Source organism: Chelonia mydas, chromosome 6 (assembly GCF_015237465.2).
Source record: "Chelonia mydas isolate rCheMyd1 chromosome 6, rCheMyd1.pri.v2, whole genome shotgun sequence".
Classification (NCBI taxonomy): Eukaryota; Metazoa; Chordata; order Testudines; family Cheloniidae; genus Chelonia; species Chelonia mydas.
In genome coordinates, this window is record NC_051246.2 from 46,340,574 (window position 1) to 46,367,520 (window position 26,947).

Consider the following 26,947-nt stretch of genomic DNA (forward strand, 5'->3'; position numbering starts at 1 on the left):
GGTTTGCAAATTTCCAACCACAAGTAGCATTTCTGATTCCTCTGGCTTAAGCTACATTAGAGAGAGAGTCCAAGAAATACAACACACATATCCTAATATAAGCCATCCACACAGACCATCTTTTATAGTCTACCCTTTCTTTCAAAGCAACCAAGGGTTTCCACTGACAACTTGCTGAATATCTCAAAATATTCACAAAATGAAAAACAGTGCAATCCTTGAGGAGAAATATAATCTCACGTCATTAAATTCCTTTGTGAGGCCATTCCAGTGCCTTCTACTCACTGCTCTAGTGTGTTTAACTCAATATATGTCCCTTCACCAGTTTGAAAAATTTTAAAAAAGTAATTAAAATGCAAATGTTTTCCTTTTCTCTGGAAAAAAGTTGCCTTGGCCTCAAAATTAAAATCTCTTTGGACTGCACTGAGTGACCTGTCAAAAGTGTCCTGTAAAAGACAAATTTAAGTTTTATACATCAGTGCAAGTATATAATTATGAGAAAAAATGATGGAATATTTAAGTAAGATGCTTTTCCTTCTTAATCTTTTTTATGGTCTCATTAATAAAAACTTCCTGAACCTCTCTTATATCAAATAAAATATTCAGGAACATTAGCATTCCAAGGACTATTTGATAGGTCATTGGTCCTTCCCAATGTCAGAAAAGATACATCTGGATTTTAATCCTAGCTCCAAGCTAAGGAAGTTTGCCCTGGCTCCCCTTTCCCGTTGAGGCAGCCTGAAAATGTATTCCCTTACCTTGCAGCCTCCAACATGATGGGCAACCCTCTTTTAAGGAAGGTCTCAGAGTACAAAAATGATCAGGGAGAGATCCTGCTGGCTAATGTGATGGGTTCCTAAGCTGCTGCAGATGCACAGAGCCTCTGAGTGCACAGGTCCTGGCCCCTGTGGATCCCCAAGTTCACTCTGCAGGGTGAATTCCACCCCACAACTCCAGGAGTGGAGCCTTGTAATTTTTTTCTCCTCAGTAGACTTTCCCATGGGATCTACTGCTGGAGAGGGCATTCTGATCTCATGAGTCCAAATGTACAAAGCTCAAAGGGACTGAAAAACCAAATACATTTAAATCACTTTTACAAATAAACTGAAAGAGTTCTTCTGTATGCAAAAAATGTCAAGTGCTGTGTATCCTACTGGGAAGCTGGAAATCTACCCTTTCCAGCACTATACAACCTTTGTTTCTTAGCACTTATGTATGGCTCAACATCTTCCAAGGGCTGAACAGACCTTAATGCATTGATCTTCACCATACCTCCAGGAGTTAGGTGAGATCTGTGAAGCAGTGGAAAGCGCATAACTCCAAAAAAACAGTAATGCTCTCGGATATTATAAACACTTTACTAGAGCTGGAAAGCACTCTTATTCTCAACCAAACACCACTTGTTGATCCTTGGAAATGGTACACTTTGATTTTTCAGTTCTTATTTACTATATGTGTTTAAAAAAAAAAAAAAAAAAAAAAAAAAAGACTTTTACTGACACTGTCAAACACAGTAACTCCTGCCCTGGCCAATGCTGGTAGGGGGAGCAGGAATACTGTCCAGCGTATTCACTGATCCTGTCATCCAGGACACGATTTGAGGAAGATGTGTAACGTGCACACACTGCTATTATTTTGAAAGATGCTGCTGACCCAATAGAGCTTATCAAGTGCATCTTATGAATCCCGCCCTGCTAATGTAGGGGGAAAGAGGCCCCTACTTCCCAATTCCCTCACTAACACATCCATGCAGGCAAGAGTTTAGCCCTTATGCTGCTTTTACATTAGCTTTTCTACCTTAAAATTTCCCAGTGTTCCTACAACTGACTCATCTCCAGTGGTGGTTCCTTTGGCCATGGGTATTTTACTATCATGTTGTCCGACTTTGCTCAGAGCAGGTACAGATGATACAGTGGTAAATACGTTGGTGGCTAAGAGCCCTTTGCCTATAGTGGAGTTCCCATCATTGCTTCCACCAGTGGAGCTGAATGGACAGTAGCCATGGTGGGAATTTGGGGACTTCATAAAAGAACTGGTTGTAAAGGAAAACCTTGATTCAAATGATCATGAGTTAATTCATTTTAAAATAAATGAAAGGATAAACAAACAGGTGTGCAATTCGGGTCCCTGATTTCAAAATGGCAAACTTTAAAAAAATTAAGGGAATTAGTTAGGGAAGTGGACTGGACTGAAGAACTCAAGGATCTGAACATGGAGGAGGCTTGGAATCACTTTAAGTCACAGTTGTAGAAATTATCTGAAGCCTGCATCCCAAGCAAGGGGAATAAATTCGTAGGGAAGTATTGCAGACCAAACTGGATGAACAAGCATCTTCAACAGATTATTAAGAGAAAGCAAAAAGCCTACACAGAATGGAAAAAAGGGATGGATCAGCAAGAAAAGCTACCTCTTGGAGAACAGAAACTTTAGGGTAAAAAAGTGAGAACTGCCCAAAGCCGAGCAGATTTGAACCTTGCAAAATAAATTAAAACCAACTGTAAAGGGTTAATTAGCCATATAAATAAAAAGAAAACAAGGAAAGAAGTGGGACTGCTAAGCACTGAGGCTGGGGTGGAGATTCAAGACAATCTAGGTATGGCCCAACACCTAAATGAATACTTCACTCTTATTAAAAACTGAGGCAATGAGGAGTTTGGTGGCCTAATGAAAACGAGGATATGGAAGTTGATATGACCACATCCAAGGTGAAAGCCAAACTCAAACAGCTTAATGGGACGAAATCGGGGGCTCAGGATTATCTCCATCCAAGAATATTAAAGGAACTGGGACATGAAATTGCAAGCCCAATAGCAAGGGTTTTCCATGAATCTGCAAACTCAGGGTTGTACTCAATGACTGGAGAATTACAAATATAGTAACTATATATAAGAAAGGGGTAAAAAGTGATCTGAAAAACTACAGACCCATTATTTGACCTCAACTGCATGCAAGATCTTAGAACAAATTTTGAAAGAGAGAGTAGTTAAGAACTTGGAAGTAAATGGGATAAAATATAACAATACCTTTTACAAAGGGTAGATCTTGCCAGACGAACCTGATCTCCCTCTTTGAGAAGATAATTGATTTTCTAGACAAAGAAATGCAAGAGATCTAATCTACCTGGATTTCAGTAAAGCATCAGATACAGTTTCACATGGGAAATTATTAAATTATAGAAGATGGGGATTATTCCAAGAATTGAAAGGTGGGTAAGGAACTGGTTAAAGGGGAGATTACAACAGGTCATGCTGAGAAATGAACTGATGGATTGGAGGGAGGTTACTAGTGGAATTGCTCAAAGACTAGTCTTGGGACCAATCTTATTTAACATTTTCATTAATGAGCTTGCACAAAAAGTGGAAGTGGGCTAATAAAATCTGTGGATGATACTAAGTTGGGAGGTGTTGCCGATATAGAGGAGGATCGTACAAGATTTGGATGACCTTGAAAATCGGAGTAACAGAAATGGGATTAAATGTAACCGTGCAAAGTACAAGGTCATGTACTTAGGGACTAACAAGAATTTTTGCTAGAAGCCCTTGAAAGTGACAGAGGAGGAGAAAGACCTGGGTATATTGGTCAATCGTCGCCAATGTGATGCAGCCATGAAAAAGGTTAATGCAATCCTCATAAGCACCAGGCAAGGTGTTTCCAGCAGAAATAGGAAAGTGTTATTAGGACGATCGGAGGAATGGAGAACCTAACTTACGAGAGGAGAATTAAGGAGCTTGGCTTGTTTAGCCTAACAAAACAAAGGATGAGAGAAGATACGATTGCTCTCTATGAAAACATCAGAGGGATGAACACCAGGGAAGGAGAGGAGTTATTTAAGTTAAGAGCCAATGCTGGCACGAGAATAAATGGATGTAAACTGGTGGTCAATAAGTTTAGGCTTGAAATTAGACAAAGATTTCTAACCATCAGAGGAGTGAAGTTCTGAAGCAACCTTCCAAAGGGAGTAGTGGGGACAAACAATCTAACTTGTTTTAAGATAGAGCTTGATAAGTTTATGACAGAGATTGATAAGGGGATAGTCTAATGAGATTGTCTATGATGGCATACTGCCCATTTGTGACCGCTATTAGCAAATATCTCCAGTGGCTGGAGATGGGTCATTAGATGGGAAGGGCTCTGAGTTACTACAGATAATTCTTTCCCAGGTGTCTGGCTGGTGGGTCTAACTGACTGCTATATTTGGCAGAAGCCTAGTTTTTTTGTTTTCTGTTTTTGCCTTCCTCTGAAGCATGGGATACGAGTCACTTGCTGGTTTGAACTAGAGGAAACGGTGGATTCTATGTAACACCTGAAGTCTTTAATTCAAGATTTGAGGACTTCAGTAACTCAGCCAGTGGTTGTTAGACTATTGCAGCAGTGGGTCAACAAGGTTATGTGGCCTACATTGTGCAGGAGGTCTGACTAGATGATCATGATGGTTCTTTCTGGCTTTAAAGTCTATGAGTCTAGTCATGTGTAGACTGCAAACCCACTGCTGATATACACTTAGCATCACTTGTTTATGACTTTTTCAAATATTCTCTCCTCGAGTAGAAATACTTGTATGCTTTTTCTAAGCTCAGAGATTAACTTTTCAAAACAGTTTTAGGAAAACCTACAATTTCTCTCATCATCTCTCTGTGTGCATATCATGTATATATATTTGCATTCAAAAACATATCCGATTTTTTGTGCAGAAATAATCCAAAATGGCTGAACGCTAAATGGCCTGATTTTGAGAGAGCCTTTACTTTTGCCCTGTAATTGTGGGTCCACAATAACCAGACTCACATTTTTGTTCCCACATGTAAAACTCTCCCCAAATAGGTGCTTCAGGAAGAGGTGAGAAGAAACCATGGAAGTTCAGCCACACAGGAGTGTCTGTACATCTCATATATGCATAGTATTGTCAACCCAAAGCATTCAAAAACCATCAGCTCTCAAAAACTTATGGCTTATTAATAAATGTGGTGTTTTCTTTTTCCCCACTCTGGTTTCTGAGTCTTTAGAATACACTAGGGTCATGTTTTAAAACTCGTTTGCACAACCATAAGGGCAAAAACAATTTTTTAAAAATTAAAGTTGGAATTCTCACATAATCACTTGAACAACGAGCTGGGCTTTAAGGAAATAAAAACAGCAAATATCATGGAACTCATGATAAAATAATGAGAGTTGGCAACACTGGAAAGGGTTTCTGTGCTGACTTTTCCTGACTTTGGTCCCAACTCAAAGAACTTAAATGTGTGCTTAGTTTTAAACACATGAAAAATCTCATCTGTATTTAGCAAAGCATTTGTGCATGCACTTCAGTGTTTAAATGTTCTGCTGAATTGGAACCCTTACATTTAGGAGCTGGATCCTGCTAATCAATGAGAGGGACATTGAGGGGTAAGGCGCTAAATTTGAAACTTTAGCATTGTAATAATATAGCTGTTTGCATTTAATATTTAATCTGCCAAACAGAGGTGCTGGAACAATTTTTATAGTGGGGGTGCTAAGAGCTATTGATCCAAACTGTAAACCCTGCATATAATGGAAACCACTTCAAGCCAGGGGGTGCGGTAGCACCCCCTCCCAACTATTTCCAGCTGCCAAAATAAAGCTATGAAAATCAAACAAGGGTGACAACTCTCATATTGATTCTAAAGACAAGATCACAGTCTGTATAATTCAGAATAAAGCTTTCTGAATATCAAAAAGGCATCATCTGCATGGACGGAAAGAAGGGGGAAATGTTCCTTAAAACAACTACCACCATAAAATGACACATCTGCAGTTAGACAAGGTGGGTGAGGTAATATATTTTATTGTTCCAACTTCTGTTGGTGAAAGAGACAAGCTTTCGAGCTTACAGAGCTCTTCTTCAGGTTTTTAACCTAAGATGACAAAGGAACTGAGCACTTTGTGGGATATCCTGACCATCTTACTGGAAGGAAGTGTGGGAAGAATCTTACCTTGAACCAAGACTGTAGTTTTGTTAAGAAAGCATTTTTCACTTTTATTTGCCATAGCCACCTCTGTCTTTATCCCTTATACCTGAACTGACTTAAAACCTCTCTTTTTGGGATTAAATAATTTATTTATGGTTTACTTTAAATTAACCCAGTATTGTGTTTGACTTGAAGTGATTATTAACTCCAGTTAAAGCAACAAGCTGCTGTGATTTTGTCTCTTCAAAGGAGGAACAGACCTTATTGCTCCTCTGAATGTTCCAGGAGAGAGTTGGACATTTCAGGGCGGGCAGTTTGGGGGAAATTTGGGACTGGGGGTGTGTTGGGGGTCACTTGGCTAGTAGTAACCAAGGCTGGCGTAGACCAGAGTGTGATTGTGGTATAACAAGCAGGCTGCTAGAGTCAGAGTTGCTGAACCAGGGCTGCTCAACACACAGACACCAAATGCATGCTTGCATGCTGGCTGGGAGCATCCACACAGGGTACGTGTATGTCTACACAGCAAAAAAAACCCCACACCTGGCCCATGCCAGCTGACTCGGGCTCACAAGGCTTGGACTGTGGAGCTGTTACATTGCCGTGTAGACTTCTGGACTCGGGCTAGAGCCCAAGCTCTGGGAACTTCCCACCCCTCAGGGTTCTAAAGTCTGGACGCTAGCCCAAGCTCAGAAGCCTGCACAGCAATTCAACAGCCCCACAGCCAGAGCTCCACGAGTCCAAGTCGGCTGGCATGGGCCAGTCACAGATTTTTCTTTGCTGTGTAGACGTACCCACAAGGAGCTACAGCAGCAGAGCATTTTAAAGTCACTCAGTGTTACCAGACACCCAGTGACAACCTCTCACTGGTCTGAATTGCACCCCAGAATGTGACAATCTTACAAAGCTCGTCTTTCACCAACAGAAGTAGGTCCAATAAAAGATATTAAGTCACCCACCTTGTCTCTCCAATATCCTGGGACCAATTTGGCGGCAACAACAACAGTGCAAACAATATCTGCAGTAATAAACATATCCAAAAATTGGCAGTAACTCAGTGTACTTAAGTACTAGTTGAAGGCTGTTTTTTTTACCATTAAAAAAGAAGAAACTGGCTGACAGTCCTATATGTTTTCTATAGTTGGACTACTGGTTATAACAGAAGTAATGATAAACACTTTACAAATACCTCAGATTAAATTGGATTGATAGTCATTCACAATATTAACATAGCATATCCTACAGCTTTTAAAACTGTTATGCTTGACTTGTTAGTTTTTGTTTTTTAACAATGATCTTTTAGGACTTGATCCAACTCTGCTGGTATCAAAAGTATCTTTCCATTGACTTCAAAGTGCTTTGGATCAGACCCACAGTTTCCAGCATATATTTCTGATATGAGTGTGCATCACTTTTAGTTTAAGTGCATTTGCATTAACATAAGTGAAAGGCTTCTCTACTGATTCACTGCTATGGCTTAGACTGTGTACCCTAATGTCTAAGCAGAGAGGACCTTCAGCATGTGATTCTTCCCACTCACTCTTCGAAGGCATTGATCCCCCCCACCCCAAACCCTGTGCCTTGACCATGGTCTGAGTCCATGCAGAGGGAGGGACAGAGAATAGGCAGGCTGAGGGGAGTAGTGAGTGAACTGGGATGAACACACACATCATTCCACCTCTTTTGCCCCACAGAGCTGAAGCTACAACCTGGCTGTACCATCTTTTCAGCAGAACTCCCTTTTCCTGACCCTTGGAGCTACTTCTGAAGTCCCAGGAACTACCAGAGCCAGAGGAATTGCAAGTAGAGTGGTTCCAATGGGGGCAGGGAGACAAACAACAGGGGAAGAAATGCAAAGGTATCTTTGCAGATATTTCCGCCTCAGCTCCCAAAGCCAGGGGCAATACGGGCCCATACCTTCACATTTAGTGCAATTAGTTGCTCTACAAACTCTTACAATTTTGGAAGGGATTGTAGGGGTTGGGGGTATCTAGATTTAAGTACATTTTCCAAATTATAAAATTGAAAAGAAGCTGTGCTTTTAAAATACTTAAATTCTTCCATCTAAATTATTTAAATGACTGCATAATAAAATGTATTGTAAAATTCTATGTCACACAAAACATATTATTTTCCCATATGCGGAACAACAGGGAACATTATTTTTCTTTTATCCAAGAAAATCTACAGCTTGAGAATCTATTAAAAAGCTATTCTCAACAAGAATTGTGTTCTTTGACAGTGTTTCCTGGTGGTACCCAGTCCCACTCACATTTTTCATTATTCCATCATGTCAGCATTGCATATTCTTTCCACTCTTTAAGTATAGTCAATATAATTTCCGTTTTGCTACCATAGGCTAGGATTCAAGGATACAAGTTATAAAAAGCTGAGCAGTTAAGAAACATTAAAGATGAACCATCAGCAGTTTGGCAGTCTTCATCCTCACTTTCATGGCAGAGCTGAAATAGCTCCATTGAAAACTGTTTATTTTTCAAAACCTTTACAGGAAAACTTAATAGCTGAGCATTTCACAAGGAATGAAATGCAAGTCCAGTGGAGCTCATTCATGACTTTCAAACCCAATTATGGTATGGCTGATACAAAACAGACTTATGTGCTTAAAAAAAAACCTGGAGGACTGCATGGCTCATGCGCTTATTAATGAACTGGAGAGCCAGGCTTTGCTAGGTTGTCAGTTCACTGGAATCGAGGAATTACCAAACTCAACTGATCAGTTGTCTTCTAGTCCAATATCCTGTATTCTAGTCCAATATCCTGATCAGTTGTCTTCTAGTCCAATATCCTGTTTCAGCTGAAGGTACAAGAAACCCAAAGTCAGCCTACATCAGGAGTAACCGGAAGTTACCATTTGACGGCAGTTTTGTGGTTGGTGGGAAATGCACAGGTGGTCTCAGGCCTGTTCCTGAAGGACAGGTGTCCACTGTCACAAATATCACTTAATATTATTTAACATTTGTATGTAATGTGGCAGTAGAGGGGCCAAGAGACACTCTTGTGGAGGTGAACAGGGCAGCAGGAGGGGCCAGGGGAGAGACTCAGACCCGAACGTTGGTGGAGCTGGGCCTCCGGGGCCCTGAATTTGCTGGAGCCCAGGCACCATGGGCCCATACAACTCCCCGCCCCTGGAAAGGCCCTCATAGATAGTCAAAGGCCACCAAATCCCAGCACACCCAAGGCGGGCCAGGGAGTGGGTCTCAGACACTGCCAGGGGACAGTGACACCCTAGATCACATGAAAGCATTAGGAAGTGGTACTCAGGCACCCCCAGAAAGGCAAGAACCCTCTAGTGCCTGGCTCACATGGGGCCAGGACCCTCAGATACCGATACACACATGGGGACAGGGAGCATTCAATAAATCAGATGTGTTTGTTCCTCCTCTCTATGATTTTGACATACTTTTGACACCTACTTTTTGAAACCAGAAATGTTGTTCTTTACCAAGAGCTATCATAAAAAGGCGAAATTACCCAATAGCAAAAACAAATAACTACTTGTAAAAGAAATGCCACAACTGTGACAATGTCAAAAGTAGAGGTTAACCTCTAACCTAAGGCATGATGGTTAGGGATTAGACTAGCTATTACAATTGTTCAAAAAGAGTATTGGCTTGGTATGATAGACTGGTAACATCATACCACTGGGACCTGATTCTCATCTTAATTTATATGCGTTTTGCACCAGAGTAAATGACTTCAAGAGAGTTACTCCTTATTTATACCAGTGTAAGAGGAGAATCAGGCCATGTGTGTCTAGAAAGCAAACACTCAATTTACGTAATGAAAACTTCCATTTGCAAATGAAATCTGAGGAAAATTAAAAGAAGCTGTTCACTGTATCCAACCATTTCTTTTCCTGGAACATGGTGAAGAGCAGAAAGACACACAAGAACATAAAGCCAGCTCAATTATCAATATATATAAACAATTGTCTCATCTTTATCATGGAACACCAAGTTTCTGAAAACTATTGACCAAACAACAAAGTATCCCCTTCCTTAGTTATTAAAGTCTGACTGCCCAATCCTTACCCACAACTCAGCCAGCTCAGCACCTTCCCTTTGCAGGGGAAAAAGTGCCACAGAGATGGCTGCCAACACTTCCGCATATGACAGGTACACTCAACAAATATGGGTCCTTTCTGCATGTGGATCCCAGGGAGAAACTCAAGCCACCTTCCCCCAACCCTCCCCAGAAAAAAGGAGAAGAGAAACTAGAGTTGTTTTCTGCGGAAAGACAGGAGACTAACTTTCTGCCTCTATACAATAAATGTTCCCATTCTGAAAGTTTCAACGGCCTGATCCAAAGTTCCATTAAGTGAATGGAAAGACTCCCATTAATTTCAATAGGCTTTGAATCAGGCAGTAACGGGGAACCCAGGGAAGCATCTCTCTCAAGGGAACAGATGTTTCAAGGCTATTTGAGCTAGTGTCAGATACTGTAAAAAAATAACAAGGGATTTTGAGAAAGATAAGAAACTGCTAAGCATGAGCATAAATTATATTCAATCTCTCCTGAGTAGTTAATATATGGAATTATTCAGGGTTTTAATTGATTTAAACATGAGACTGAGAGTTTGGGGCTGATATCATTTGAAGACTTCACAAAATGCCCCAAGATTAGAAGTGTATACCCTTGAACTGGTAATTAAAAATGAAGCCAACAAAAACTCAGACCATGCCAAGGTGCAATATTACAGTATGCCTGAGATTTCTGAGCAAGAAACTATCATTTGAAAACTTCCCTGGAGCTACTGGAGGTGAATCTGGCCCAAAATGTATGTTTGTCTTATTATGAATAAAACCCATACTATTGAACAGACAAACAGGCAGACAACCACAGATTATTCTGCCACATGGCAAAAATTTACTAATCCAATCAGTGGTTCTCAACCTATTTACCATTGTGGGCCGCACGTGCAGCTTTCTTTGTGTTAAGTGGATTGCATCCACACTATATACTACATGTATGGCCTAAGGATGTCACATGGGCTGCAGCTGTGTGCTGACTGGGCCGCAAGCGGCCCATAGCCCGCAGGCCGAGAACCACTGAACCAAATGAAGTATTTTGTCTTCCCAGACTCTGCCACCTACTTGCAACAATTTTAGTTGTTATATGATTGCAAACAATACCTTACCTGTATTGACTGGTTGTTTCTGTGCAACTTTGCACCAGGTGCCAGGATCTCAATTCTAAACCAGATGCCTTGTGCCATTCAGGAGGTACAATGAGCTGGATTCTGGCCATACCGGGCCAGCTGAGAGTCCCATTGTTGGGGATGGGGGTGAGTGAAGGGGAAAGCTGTCAGCTGGTGTACAGCTGGCTCCTGCATCAGATGCTCCAACTGACCCCATTATAGGAGCCATGGCAGGAGCAGGGAAGGTTGAAGGGAGGGAGCAGAACTCTGTTAGGATGCTCTAACTCATGCCAGCTACGAATCAGGAAGCTGTAACTGGTTCCCTGATACTCATCCCCCTTCTGTACTGAGCATAGCCCAGACACAGGAGAGTTTCAAGCCCCATGTGTCTTGGAATTTTCTTTTTTCACCTGTAGCTCCCTAAAATAAAGTTAAAAATGAAACAAAAGTAACTAACTCCTGCTGTGTCTCCCCCCCCCCCGCCCCGCCCCCCCCGACATCCCCATGATTATTTGCAAATTTCCAGCATCTGTCCTTTTGTTGTGCTTAGAAATGAGCCCAACCCAAATCCCTAACCTGCACACTGCTGAACTTTTGGGAAATGCATATTTCAGATCGGATTTTTGCAGCCCGTCTCTAGTCACTTTTCATAAAAACTACATTCCTGTTTTAACAGATAAAATCATAACTCTTAATCCAGAATGAATCACTTTTCTTGCAGAGCAGAACTGACATAAAGAGACCCTGTCAAGGATGAGAGCAGAAATTTTGTCAGCTTCAGTACTTTACCTGCTCACAGTATTACAGCAAGCAAGGAGAGAGGGGCTAAAGCTATATGCATCCATGCACTGCAGCAAACCCAGTGGTCTGGGGTTGGTGATGGTGGGTCACTCAAGAGTAAGAGCCAGCTTTTTAACAGTGCTTCCTGTTTGTGCACCAATATCATATTATGTCAACAGAAATGTGAACAGCATTATATAGCATGGTGTACAAGTTAATTCATAGAATCATAGAATATCAGGGTTGGAAGGGACCTCAGGAGGTCATCTAGTCCAACCCCCTGCTCAGAGCAGGACCAATCTCCAACTAAATCATCCCAGCCAGGGAAATTCATTTTCTAGAGAACATAACCACCACATTATTGGAGAATGACAATAAAACTCTAGATATCATGATGTAAAGGAAACTCAAAAAACTTTAGCACAGGATCCTTGGTGTGTCACTTAGCTACTTATTAACATAGAGACAAGAAAAATAAATGAGCCCTTTCATTTCAGCTACAATGCCTTTAAAATTCTGTCCAAAACTTCATAAAACAAAACAAGGGCTACATTATATAAATATATGCTGTCCTGTGGACCTATAGATATGTGATAGCCTATATAGTTTTAAGAAATGCATAACAGATTAGGTTTTAGTCCCTACCTGGTGAATCCAATGAAGTGAGCTGTAGCTCACGAAAGCTTATGCTCAAATAAATTTGTTAGTCTCTAAGGTGCCACAAGTACTCCTTTTCTTTTTACCTGGTAAAAACAATTCTTCTTGCATTTCTGCTCTGGCTTGTTCAGAAAAGCACCTTTTCTTCAGCCATTCAGCCTCAAATTCACTGGTGTGTTTGTCTGGCCATGTAATATACACCTTATATCATAAAATAAAAAAAAGACAATTAACAATGAGAGATTCAATTAAATCTGCCTACCTGAAACAGCTACCAAAGGGACCAGGAAAATTCAATCTCCTTACTAGAAATATAATTGAAATATATTACTTGCTACTTTGCAATAAAATGTCTCTTGTGGGCAACCTCTTGTTATTTATATAACTGCAAACACTTTCAAAAGTCCATTTAAGCATTACCTACATTCCCTCCTTTTACAAGAGGTCAGTTTCACAATGAAGAAGCGACCCGGCTTCCTGACTGGTGCTGGATGCTTTCATTCTTTATCCATGCTGCACTTAGCAGTGGTATGTTCTGTATGGGTCCCAGCAGTAAAATAAAGCAGGACATGAATAGATTGTGAAGGGCAGCACTTCATTGCAGGGAGTGACAAGGAGGAAAAGGGTGGAGGAAGTGACAATAGTTTGGGAGTGAAGGGGATGACCACTTGGAAGGACTGAAGGAGAAAGACACAAGAGGAGTGGATGGGAATACCTTTAAAATCTATTTCTGTTAGTTATGAATTAGTGTCCCCCTGTGCTAGGTGCTCTTCTCTAAAGAGCTTACAGTTTAATTAATAATTATAATTCATATGTACGGGTAAAGTAGGCGTTTACCTTGTATTCAGACAATTCAGAGAAACAATGCGTGCTAATGGACAGAGCACGGGACTGGAAGCCAGGAACTCCTGAGTATTAATCCTGGCTCTGCCACCCACTCACTGTGTAGCCTTGAGCAAATCATGTCAACTCTGCATCTGAGCTTCCTCAACTGCAAAATGGGGATAACAACCCTTATTTCCCTCCCACGTTTGTAAAGCATAAGAACGGCCATACTGGGTCAGACCAAAAGTCCATCCAGCTCAGTATCCTGTCTACCGACCGTGGCCAATGCCAGGTGCCCCAGAGGGAGTGAACCTAACAGGTAATGAGCTAGTGATCTCTCTCCTGCCATCCATGTCCACCCTCTGACAAACAAAGGCTAGGGACACCATTCCTTACCCATCCTGGCTAATAGCCATTAATGGACTTAACCTCCACGAATTTATCCAGTTCTCTTTTAAACCCTGTTATAATCCTAGCCTTCACAACCTCCTCAGGCAAGGAGTTCCACAGGTTGACTATGCGCTGAGTGAAGACGAATTTCCTTTGTTTTAAACCTGCTACCCATTAATTTCATTTGGTGGCCCCTAGTTCTTATATTATGGGAAGAAGTAAATAACTTTTCCTTATTCACTTTCTCCACACCACTCATGATTTTATATACCTCTATCATATCCCCCCTTTTCCAAGCTGAAAAGTCCTAGCCTCTTTAATCTCTCCTCATATGGGATCCGTTCCAAACCCCTAATAATTTTAATTGCCCTTTTCTGAACCTTTTCTAATGCTAGCATATCTTTTTTGAGATGAGGGGACCATATCTGTACGCAGTATTCAAGATGTGGGCGTACCATGGATTTATATAACGGCAATAAGATATTCTCCGTCTTATTCTCTTATCCCTTTTTTAATGATTCCTAACATCCCGTGTGCTTTTTTGACTGCCGCTGCACACTGCGTGGACGTCTTCAGAGAACTATGAACGATGACTTCAAGATCTTTCTCCTGATTAGTTGTAGCTAAATTAGCCCCCATCATATTGTATGTATAGTTGGGGTCATTTTTTCCAATGTGCATTACTTTGCATTTATCCTCATTAATTTCACTTGCCATTTTGTTGCCCAAGCATGTTGAAGATACCAGTGCTAAGAGACATTATTAATAATAAAATAAATAAAGGGAATTGAGTTTGCATGTCTGTTTTATAACATTTACTATTTGCCGACAAGAACATAAAGGGTCAAGTCCTGCCCTTAGTTACATCCATGCAATCTCATTGATTTCACTGAGATTCCACAGTGGAGACTGAGTGCAGATCTGACTCAAAAGGAGGGTTCTCTCCCCAAATTTTTTACTTTATATATTTGTAAATGTCAGGTAAAATAAATTTAAAAATGCTCTTTTATAAAACAAATTAGAAACTATTTATTAGATCAAGTAAAGAATTTCCCTGCTCTGGCCTTTAAGGACTCCATGCTTTACTGTGACACCACAAACAGAAGTCTCCTGCAGGAAGAAAGACAGCGTACCAGGTATGAGACAGTTACTTTCTTTGTGGGGGAGTCATACTATCCTTCCTCCATAAAGGAGTTAGACACACAGAGGGAAAGAAGTCTGAGGGAGTGAAAGACTAAGGTATTAAGAGTCTGCAATTTGATCCTCACACCAGCTCCTAGAGATTAAGAAGTGAAGGCTATGGTAAAAATGTTTTATCTATCTAAAGTTAATTAAGAAAAAACTAAATAAGAACATTTGGGGGTTCCTATACCTTATGCTTAACATTTTTGAAGTGGATTTTACCGTAAGATGACATAAAATGAAAGGATTTGGATTCCTCAAATGACAGTTATACCTAGAAATCCTGCAAATACACAATATGATTTGTGGATCCATGATTATGGCATATCCTGATATTCGAGCTGCTGTACTATTCTCTCTATTCAGGTTGCTGATGAACGGATTGGCAAGAATTATTATACAAATGTACACATGAAAGCGAAATTTCTTTTAAAAAATACCTTTTGTCTATCTGTCAAAGTTACCTCCTTCACCCCAATGTTAACATCCAGGTCTTCCAAAAGCAGTTTGCGTGCTTTAGCAGAATGCAGGAAGCAGTCAGGGCACTGGCAGTTGTCTCTTAGCCATACAGCAGGGTAAAGGCTCTTACTCCCATCTTCCCACTGAATACGGACAAAATTATTCACGTCCAAAGCTTCCACCTTCTGGATACCTGTACTCATGTTGAAAGGCTGAACTGCTCCAGCTGTATGCTGCCAATGATTCCTAGAGGAAGGCGGTCTTGTAAGAATACTCCTGCCCTTTTGCACTAGCAGCAGAGTGCGTGAACAGTCTTGGTGGACTTTAGTCCTTAATAGGTTTTTAGCCACAGCATTCCACATTTTGACTATTACAAAATCGTCAGATCAAGAATGCCTTTTTATCAGTGCAAGTTCCTCCGAGTACTATAAATAAGAACAAAATTAATTATAGAAAGAATAGAGATAAAAAGATAATGTACAAAAAAAAAAAAGCTAATTTCCCCTTCTCTTTCTTCCTTCCCCCTGAACTCCTGAAAATACATGTTCCCCATAGTGTAGAAGTTTTGCCCAAAGACAAATGTATATTTAGGCCTAAATTTTCTATGGCGACTAGTGAATTTGGGTGGTGCCTCAACTTCTCCTCAACTTGATATACCTTACAGGGGCCTGATTTTCAGTGAGCTGAAAACTTTCTGAAAATCAGGATCTCAAACTGGGCACCCAAAACTTGAGGTACTCAAAATCACTAGTTGCTTTCGAAAATGTAGGCTTTACTGTACCGTATCCTATCTCAACTCATATAGTTAATGATGATATCAGTTAGAAGATTGAACAATTCCCCTGCAAGGGAAATCTGTGGATACAGGATGCATCAAATATTAAACTAAGAACAGAACCTGTGACTGAATATTTACCTTATTGAGAAATATGCTTACTCCTCTTCCCAAATTAATAAATCAATCCCAAGTTTTTTTTAAATAGAACTTCGCACCACTTCAAAGCTTTTGTGTTTGTTTCTGGTTTGTCCTGTTTTTTTGATGCCAGTGGGCAAATCTTGATATCCGAGCTCAGAATCCTGCCCCCATTAAAGTCAATGGCAAACTGGCATTGATTTCAATGGGGCTAATGCTTCATCCTTAGTCTTTACACAGGAGACGTTCCCACGGGTTCAATAGGTGTTCTGCCTTAGTAAGGAGTGCAGGATTTGGTCCAGGGTCTTACATTTTTCCCCACTGGTTATGAGCGAGACCTGTGTAGTATGGGATCCTCGCGCCTCTTCTGGTTTCTATTTAGTTTAACTGAATGAAAAAATAAAATATTTCTACTTTTTCCCCTCTGGGCATATTAATTCAAGGATCCCAATGATGCATTTATTGTCTATCAACCTTGCTCCATTTTTAATAAGTCTGTACAACAATACATACAAGCAAGGCATAATTACAGCTAAACTATACACACATGCACACATTTACACTTTGTAGGTGTCTCTCTCTTCTAAAGCAATGGTTCATATCCAGAATGATCATTTCTGCTATATGCGTTTATTCATCACTTTTTTCAAAACATTAATCCCAATTCCTACTAACTGTAAAAATATTATCACCACCAAAATGGCCTGCAATCTCTTTATCAAATATAACAGGGATTTTTTAGACAAAGCTTTAGGGTGTGCGCTTGGGAAGAACTTTGAATGTTTTAATCTGTTTTTAACATGGAATAATTGGATACTTATTCTAATCTTTTTAAAGGACAGATTTACTCAGCAAATATTGGGAAACAACTAGGATTTCTGCAATATTGAAATCCTAGAAGATCTGGATGCCAAACTAAGGTGAAAATAGCAACATGATTAAGATGGCTATTTTAGTGTATTGCAAACCTTGGGCAGGGTTCCTCAGCTGGTGTAAATCATCATACCTTCCCTGAATACTATGGAGCTACACGAGCTGATATTCTAGTCCCTTGTATATTCTCTAAGGTTCTTTCAAGTTATTTGGGGGGCTGGGGGGAGGGGACAATCAGCTGCCCTACATAAAATCCTGTATTTCAAAAAGTTCTTGTAAAAGGATAACTCACGATGGCTAAAGGCTGGGCGGTGCCTTTAAAGCCCAGTCCATTGTAAAGGTGTGGAGCTAAACTGCCCCAGGGAAGGTCAGGAAGCATTTTGCCTCAGGGAGCAGGAGCTTCTTGTTTCCACAGAGGCGGCACAGTAATTTGACACCTCTCTTGGCCTTCAACGCTTAGCCGGCCAGTTTGCTCAGTGCTGCATTTGGAGAGGGCGATGGGGTTAGCTGCTTCCCCAGTCAGCCAACCTAAGAGAGACTTGAGTCCAACTTCCTTCCAGGGCAAACTACCCTTTCTTTCTGCCAGCTGGTCTTGCTCCTACCTTTCCCAACTTAAACTCCCCATAGCTTGCGTAGGAAGAATATCTTGCAGACAATTCAGCTCCACACTTGCCTCTAGTTCTTCAGAGAGGAGCATGATCAGAATTTGGCTCTCAAAAAGCCTTCAGTCTCTGTTCCACTCATGAGCAAGCTTCTTGCCCTTACACTTTAGCTATTAGGTGCAGAAGTTATAACTGTGTGAATAATATATAGAAATAAACATCACCCTTTTTAAAGAGAGAAGGGCTAGAAATGTGGTACATTAATAAGGAAGCAATTGTCCTGTATTTTCATTTTTAATGTTTATAGATATATTACAAATATTTGACGCTTATCAGTCTCAGCTCAAGACTTCTGCTTTGCACTGTTTTTATGCTCCACTGTATGGGAACAAGTGTGTATGCTGAAAGGATGCGAGTTTCACAACTGACTAATTAACCACAGGGAAAATTACAGCAGGAATTTGTCCAGCTAGAGCCTCTGACCAGCTTCATGTTCTCCTTTGATGTGTATTGCTTAACTGGTGTCTGTTTGCAGTGATGGATAACAGAGTCACTCAAAATGCATGGCAAGCAAAATCAGTTCCAAAATAGATGGCAGTAAACCTCTCAAGTGGTTTGGAAAGGAAGGCCAGCATGCAAAATAAGAGAAGCCACCAACCAGGTCATGAATGGGCTCTGGAAAAAGGGATAATAAAGACTGTGGGAACTATCCATTGGGCATAATTTATGTTATAAAGAGGACATCTACAACCCAAAAACAAATTTAAAAATAGAATTGTCATTGGATTTGAGAAGCGAGATCAGATAACCATTACTACAGCTGTTTGTTTGTTTTTCCTTTCATGCTAAGGGAATTTGTTTTTTAAGAATAGCCAATACTCTTGTTCACACAGAAATGTTGCTATATCAGATGCATAGTACTACTCTCTTCCCTACATAACCTATTGTTGGGAGAATCTTGGACGGGAAGTAACTATGAGCTCCATTACAAGTACATTGCACTACTGGAGGTGTTACATTTGTTCTGTGCACAGAGGACTTTAGTTTCTAATACCATCAATCTGACCCTTTCTCAAACACTAAATTTAAAATACATATCCAGAATCTAGACACTTTCAGAAAGTGATAAAAGGTCATTCTCTTCGCATAGGTCTTTCCCCAATCAGGAAATGCGAGAGCAGTCCAGTGTCATTCTTTGAAGGAGGCAGCAAAAGCCTATTCCATTTTGAAACCAGCTGAGATTTCTACATTCACTTTAGTTTCTTACTGTGGGTGCAATTAAAACAGCCTTAGTACTCTCTCAAAAGGGAAGGACTGTTTCATAAATTTCAGCAAAACCTAACATCAGCATGTTGCACTTCTGTCTTAGAGCATGTTTTGGGTAAAAAACAATTCTGTTGAAACTATCATACTAATTTTCTTCAGTGATGAAAATATTCCAGCATGCTTTTTTAAAAGGTGTACAAACACTGTGTGTCATTGCTACTTTCCCCAATATTTGGGCCTGCAGCGAAGTCAAAGACTCACTGGCACAGCACCGCCTGCTGGTCGTCTTTGGAATTAGCTCAATTCCAGCCTGGAGCGCCCTCTGCAGGCCGGTGGCTCACCTGCCTCAGGCCCCTGTGTCCCTCCCAGGCTCTGGTGCCCTTTACCTCAGGGTTCTGCCCCAGTAGTACCCCCACTCTCTGGGTCTCCCCTCCCCAGGAGCAGAGCCCTCCCTAGCTATTTTGGTGCCCTACCAGCCCCACCCCCATGGGGGCAGGGCTGTATGGGGCCCTGGCCCCTGGTCTCCACAGGGGACACGGGGGCCTGGCCACTTCCTGCGGGAAGTGGAGTGACCCAGCCCCAGCCCCGGCCCGCTCCGCTCCCCTGGCTCCCAGGCGAGGGGAACCACCACCCCCAGCATTCACCAGCAGCATGGCTGGGAGCCAGGGGAGCAGAGCCGGCTGGGACTCCCCAGATCCTTTGCCCTATTCCCCAGTATTGCTCCAGTTCAGGTACCTTCCTCTCAGGCAGCTATCCCTTCTCCCTCCAGGGCTGGAGTGAGACTCCTCACAGCTCCTGGCCCACAGCCCTCTTCTCAGGGCCAGCTGGGCCCTGATTGAGCATGGCCCCAGCTGTGGCTGCTTCCCCAATCAGCTTAGCAAGGCTGCTTTTAACCCCCTTTTCTGCAGGAGTGGGGCAGGCACCCCACTACAGGGCCTGATTCTGATCCCTCACTGGTGTATATCTAGAGTAACTACTGAAGTCAATGGAGTTACACAAGCATAAAACAACTGCCTTCAATTCTGGTACGATTCAATTTGCTAACAATCTGTGAAGAATCTCTGGAACAGCTGAGAAAGGCAAAGATATTTCCTTTGTGGTGAAGTTAGCCATTTCCTTCTTTAAATATACAGGAGTTCCTGTTGCCAAATCCCTCTGCTTATCGATTCAATGTGGAGTGATTGCCTGGGCTGGAGCTATTGTGTAATGAATAAAAAGGCTGTTTATTGTTTTCCTCAAGTCATATCATGTTGTCCATTTTCAAAACAAATCAGCCTAGACACAGCTGGCAAAGTAAGTCCCCGTGATACTATTCTTCCCTAGATACATTTACAAAAACCTCTATGATTCTCCTCTCACTTACTTCAGTGTAACACCACTGACTTCAGCAGAATTTTTCAATTTTCAACAGCATAAGGGTAAGGAAAATCAGAAGCTCTGGGCCAAATCCTTAGCTAAATTGGCAACATTTTACTGACTTAAATGGAGCTACAGCAATCCCAACTGAGGATTTCGCTCATTATCTGTAAAGAAAATTAACAACAAAGTTGTCATTTTATAACAATGTATTGAATATATAAATTAAAGTGAGCCTTTTAGTTACAGCTAACTAAGGCCACTTTACTCCTGAATGAAGAAATCCACATGGGGGTTTCTGCACATTGACTTCAAACCTTTAGTTGATTTGCCTTCATATTCCTGAGTCCCCATATAGACACACCCCCTATTTTGTAACTAAAGATTTTCATAAATGCAAGAAGGGGCCTGCCTGATTCTGCTCTCACTTACACACTGATTTTACACCAGCATAAGTCCAACAACTTCAATAGAGTTACTGTTGATTACCAAAAAGAAGGAATACTTGTGGCACCTTAGAGACTAACAAATTTATTTGAGCATAAGCTTTCGTGAGCTACAGCTCACTTCATCGGATGCATTGCGAACACAGACTAACACGGCTGCTACTCTGAAACCTGTTGATTTACAGTGGTATAAGAGCAGAATTGAGCCTAGGGTCTTTGTTTCTTAAGAGTCTGTGCTCTCATTCCTGACATGAGAACAGCTGACTATGGAAATGATTATAGTCACTGGGTCAGCGTGAGAGAGAATGACTCTATATCCAAGTGGTTAGGGCATCTCATTGAGGATCTAACCCAGGGGTGGCCAGCCTGAGAAGGAGCCAGAATTTACCAATGTACATTTCCAAAGAGCCACAGTAATACATCAGCAGCCTCCCAGCCATCCCCGATCAGCTGTTTTGTGGCATGCACGAGGCTCTGGGGGGGGGGGAGGAGCAAGGGCATGGCAGACTCAGGGGAGGGGGCAGGAAGGGGTGGAGTGGGGGCAGGGCCTGTGGCAGAGCCAGGGGTTGAGCAGTGAGCACCCTCCGGCACACTGGAAAGTTGGTGCCTGTAGCTCCAGCCCGAGTTGGTGCCTATACAAGGATCTGCATATTAACTTCTGAAGAGCCTCATGTGGCTCCGGAGCCACATGCTGGCCACCTCTGATCTAACCCAAAGTGTGTGCACTCTCTTTGGTGCAGGGTGGGAATTGCATCTGTTTACAAAGCATATCTTAATACCAGAAAGACTCTGCAAAGCAACATTTGTATAATATAGGTGAATGTACCTCCAAAACTATGACAAAAGGCAGAGGAAAAGCATTTACAATAAAGGAAGCAAGGAAAGCTATTTTATGTATGATCATATTTCACTGTATTATCTAAAGTCTGTAGTGTTTATATTATTTGAGTACACATATATGCAGCACCATAGAAACATGTGTTCCCTACAGGGTTAATTGCCAGTCCAGTGTCTGGATTCTGTTCTATTTCAACTCTGCATAACCTTCCAAATCAATATAATCAATACAGTAAACAATAAACAGTTACCTTTCCTGATTTATACATGTTATTTACAGCCTGGAAGTAAAACAGTATGCTAGCAAATCTACCATAAGACACTTATCTGAAAAGTAAAATAAGAATTAAAAATCACTACTGTTACATGCATAAGCGAAGCAAATGAAGCCTATTAAGTGTTCAGATTTTTCATGCCGCCACTGCTAGGCTGCAAAGATATGACCATTTCAGTAAGTGAGAGTTACAAATAGATGAGGAAAGATTTTGTGTCTTATTAAAACATGCTGCAAATATTCCTTTTTGCACTAGTTACAAATTGCCTTAGGACTGAGGTCCTTTACAAAGTGATACTTGGCAAGGTGTACTTCATACTCCAACTCTGCGTAAAACCACACTGAGACCACAGGGACCAACAAGACCACCTATAACTGGCATATGTAGAAACACTACAAACATCAGCCCGAACACACCCTGGACTAATACACTGTAGAACTCCCTCCCACAGGAGGTCAGAAAGTCAATTACTGTAACTGGATTTTTTTTTTAAAAGGGCTGGATGATTTTATGACCAATATTTTTAATTACACATGTTAAAATGGGCTCATTGAATTTCACATTTCACACCATAAACTGATTACTGCCAGGGTCAGGAAAGAAAAATTTCCCAAGTATAGAGCAGTGTACAATTGGCCAGATGCATTAAGTATTTTTCTCTCCATATTCTTTGAGGCATCAGCCATTACTCACTGCCAAAGGCAAGCTACCAGATTTAATAAACTGTTAGTTGAAGCGTAAGGCAAATCTTATGTTTCTAATCATCTGAGAAGTGTACTTTTTTCCAGGGCCAGTTTGTAGAGACCTTACTCCACGCAGCCTCTTGACCCCAAATAAAAACTCAAAGTCCACAAGAAATCCATCTCTAAAACCCAACATCTAATTTAAACATGTAATAAATTAACAATCTGAAGGAATGATTTAGTAGTCTGAACCTCAGATCTGAAACATGGAGACTCACTGGAGCATAGATGTCCACAGTTTATTTAGTACTTAATCCTTCTAAATATACCGTACAGAAGGTGAGATCTGAAAAATCAAGGAGCTCCTGAGTGTTTGCCTGGCCATTAAAGACACATGGCACACTTCCTAAGGACAGCACATTGCCTTGGTGCCCTTGGCCAAAACCATGTCCCTGCTCTCCCACCACCACTGAATGCTAGTGAGCTGCTGCTCTTCACCCCAGAGGTGGCTGCATTTCATGGTGGTTATCATCTGCTTTAAGGCCCACAAACATGGGGGACATTTGTAACTACCCCCTCCCAAGAAAACACCCCTCAAAGTCCTAGCAGGTGAGCTGATGAGCACATCCATGACCTGTGCTAAAGAAGCACCATCCAAATGTATGGCAACCTCCCCCGCCCCGCAGCTCCTTCTCCAAAGCCAGTGTCCCCTTCCTGACCCCTCTGTCGTATCCTTCCCTAAACACAGGGTGTCCCGCTCTGAAGCACCCCCCACATTCGTTCTCACACCTGACCCCCCTCCCCACCTGTTCCCCGCAGCGGCCCTCAGGCTGGGTGCCCCCCTGGCGCCCTGTGAGCCCCAGTGTTCTGGTGCCCCGCCCCCTGCTGTAGGGCGCCCTGGGCTCGCTCCCCGGCAGGGCCTGGGGACAGGAGACGCTGCGAAGTTGTCCCTCCCCCACCGCGGCGCCCCCCACGCTCGGCGGCCAGAGCCAGCTGCTCCCGCGGCGCCGGGGCTGCGATCGGAGCGCGGGGAGCGGGCGGCGCTTACCTGCAACCCCCAGCGCCGGCCAAGGGGCCTGCTCCTGCGGCGCCGCCGCCGTGCCCTGCAACAGATGGCGGGGAGGACGGGACCTGCGGCCTGGGGAGCCGGGCCAAGTAGTGGAAAGGCCACCACTGACGCCGCCGGAAGGGAGGCGCCACGGGCCAGCTGCGGGGCGTGGGGCAGGCGCTGCTTGCAGCCCCGGGGCAGGGCACCCCGCCGGGCCGGGGGCCGCTTCAGTGCGCTAATCAGTTGTTAATCCGGGCCCTGGCGGGCTCAGCACCCCAACCCAATGGGAGCTGGGGCGGCACAGCCCTTCTGACCATAGTGCTGGAACTAGGGGTGCTACTGCACCCCCTGGCTTGAAGTGGTTTCCATTATGTACAGCCCAGGGTTTACAGTTTAGTTCAAAGGCTCTCAGCACCCTGCCCGATACAACTTGTTTCAGCACCCTGGCTTCTGGCAAACTATGCCAATACTAAAAAAGAAAAAGAGTACTTGTGGCACCTTAGAGACTAACAAATTTATTTGAGCATAAGCCTTCGTGAGCTACGGCTCACTATGCTCAAATAAATTTGTTAGTCTCTAAGGTGTCACAAGTCCTCCTTTTCTTTTTGCCAATACAGACTAACAAGGCTGCTACTCTGAAATATGCCAATACTGCCTCCCTGCCCCAGCATGTATTCCCTAGAGCACTGCATATGCGACTGTCACCCACTGAAAGTAAATCCCTAATTTCATAATGTTCTTTCATTAGGTAAAATCCTAAAACCGGAGCTCTATATACCGCCCTGTCAGGCACTCATATTGAAACTAGAAGTTCTTTCTGCCCTGCAGGCAAACCCAATCCTAACAACTGATGAGGAAGAATATTTGTCAATTACAACTGATGCTTTGGCTTAGAAACTGATGGGATGCTGTGGCTCCATTAGTGGTCTCTTTGTGCAGCTGTGGCTGGACATAAAGCAGATGTGCTTAGGTGGAGTTTGTTGAAAACATAATGTACAGATTTTGAAGTGGTGTGAAAAAGGTGCCAAAATCTCAGAGCAAAACAAATAAACCTGTCTGTTTTAAAAAGTGAAATAAAGATGTTTTAAATAATAATACAAAGAAAAGAAATGTGCAGTTATAATTAGATAGTTAATTGCAGGAGTGCTAGTTTAACATTTTGCTTTGTCTTAAAAAGACAAGAACCACAGTTATTAGGGAGACATGTTAGTAAAGGCAGATACCTACACTGTTGGAAATACATAAAGCTTAGTAAGTAAAATAAAAGATCACTTAGCTATTAAATGGCCAAATTTTCTCCATTAATTCATATAAAGCCTAAATTCGCCCTAGAGTTACAGTGGATGTATGTCTATGTAAATAAGAGCTGAGTTTTGCTCCTCCTTTGTTACAGTTCCATAGTAGAATCTCCTTAAACAGATATATTCCACTTTTTATATTCTGAAACTTCAGACACAGAGTCTTAACATGTTTCAGACAAACCACATTTTATAATGTATGGGTGAAAATCCTGGCCCCATTAAAATCAATGTGAATTTTGCCATTCTTGGCTGGCATAACTCCATTGACTCCAATGGATTTATATCAGCATTTGACCCAACATGTTTATAGGTGAGAGACCTGAATCATCAGGATACTACATGGCATCTTATAAACAACAACTAGTTAATTCTCACAAGTCTCTGTAAGGCAGGTAGGTTGTATTACTCTCCATTCAGATAAGGAAACTGAGGCACAGAGAAGTAAAGGGATGTGGTCAAGGTCACAGAGAATCAGTAGCAAAGCTGGGGTTAGAACTCATGAGTTCCTGGCTGGCAAGCCTGTGTTCAGGTCATTAGACCATGCGTTAGACAATCTATCATAAAATACTAGTTCAGCGATTCATTTGTAGGTTTATAGATTTTAAAGCCAGAAGGGACCATTATTTCATCTAGTCTGACCTCCCATATAACGCAAGTAATAGAATTTCACCCAGATACATATATATGGAGCCCAATGACTTGTGTTTCACTGAAGCATATCTTCCAGAATGGCAACCATTCTTGATTTGAAGCTATCAAGACGTGGGGAATCCACCATTTTCCTTGATGAAGACCTTTTATTCCTTTTATGGAATAGGTAGGGCCTTATCTTTTCAAAAGCACCCATTTTGATCAGCAGACTGATCTGATATGGAGATCCTCTTTAGGGGGTTACTCTGCATGACGGGCCAAAACTGCACAACATATGGACACCCTGGCCATCCCTCTTCAGGCATGCAATTTCCTCTAGTTACACCCATTACAGCAGCAAGGAAGGCAATGGTATAGGAACATTTATGCCATCTCTATGCCACTAGAGGATCCCCTGGAATTAGGATAATCCTGGGGCAAAAATATGCTGGTTCTACTGCCAGATTCTACCTCTGGCGTGGTACAAAGTGGCTGCACTGCATTGAATGATCTGGCCCTTATTCTGGGGCTTAATGTTGCAGATGATATTACTGTCAAACAACTCTGCTGTGAGCACCAACCCTCAGAAAGCTGAGCTTTCTATAAAAGAATCTAAATGCATTTTTTAAATGCCTTCATTTATCTGCTGTGCTAAGGACCTCGGGTGCTGACAAATATTTTAGTGCTCCATTTATTTCAATGGAATGTTTGTGGTGGGGATTTTTTAGTTGAGATTTCTAACAGGAGAGAGAAAACCTTTTACCTCAGGGTCACTGGCTCAAATCCAGCTGAAAGTAGTGATAGTGTAAAGCTCTTACCATTGGCTGCTCAGTGGCCTGCGTGAAATTAATCTGGTATTCAGTGGATGCTGGAAAGGTGTCCACTTGTAATAAAACACCATAGCATGCATTGATTGGCATTGCAACTGGCCTTCCTGGGAGAAGCCAAGAACTGAATAGGTAGGGGAAATTCTTTTATCGCACACCCCTGAATGGGAACAGGGAAGCTTGCACTACCATCTGCTTGAGATGTATCTGTTCTGTTGGTAAATAAGATCCATGCTGTTGTCTATAAAGCACCTGACAAACTGGTGGTGCTTCTATGTAAATAGCAAACAGACAACCTGTAAGCACACTCAAGCCAGCATGTTTGACAAACAGCAAACATTCACAGAGATTAAAAATTGGATAGTTTGCTGGAAGCAAGCATGAGCAAAAGCAGTGAAGGAGTTAAATGGCTGATTAGAGAATGAGTTCTTGTAAGTGTTTTAGCAATTAGAATGGACTCAGATTGAATTTTTTGACATATAGGAAATTAAATATTTTTGTTGGTAGTATTATTA

At 42.0% G+C, this 26,947-nt stretch overlaps 1 protein-coding gene across 4 annotated transcripts in view; it reads right to left on the reverse strand.

The window, feature by feature from the left end:
- Positions 1-23,897, reverse strand: part of BBOX1 (gamma-butyrobetaine hydroxylase 1) — a 65,866-nt gene extending 41,969 nt beyond the window's left edge. Inside the window, exons 1-3 of one of the 4 annotated variants that reach the window (XM_007067977.4) lie at positions 23,675-23,897; positions 15,357-15,800; positions 12,606-12,720 (exon numbers count right to left, since the gene is read on the reverse strand). In XM_007067977.4, the coding sequence (XP_007068039.1) occupies positions 12,606-12,720; positions 15,357-15,737 (496 nt within the window). In that variant the 5' untranslated portion in view covers positions 15,738-15,800; positions 23,675-23,897. Of the gene's footprint in view, positions 1-12,605; positions 12,721-15,356; positions 15,801-16,291; positions 16,771-19,673; positions 19,904-23,674 lie in introns of those variants that run through there. The other 3 variants (XM_043548168.1, XM_043548169.1, XM_043548166.1) reach the window with 3 other exon arrangements.
- Between the last annotated feature and the right edge of the window lie 3,050 nt (positions 23,898-26,947).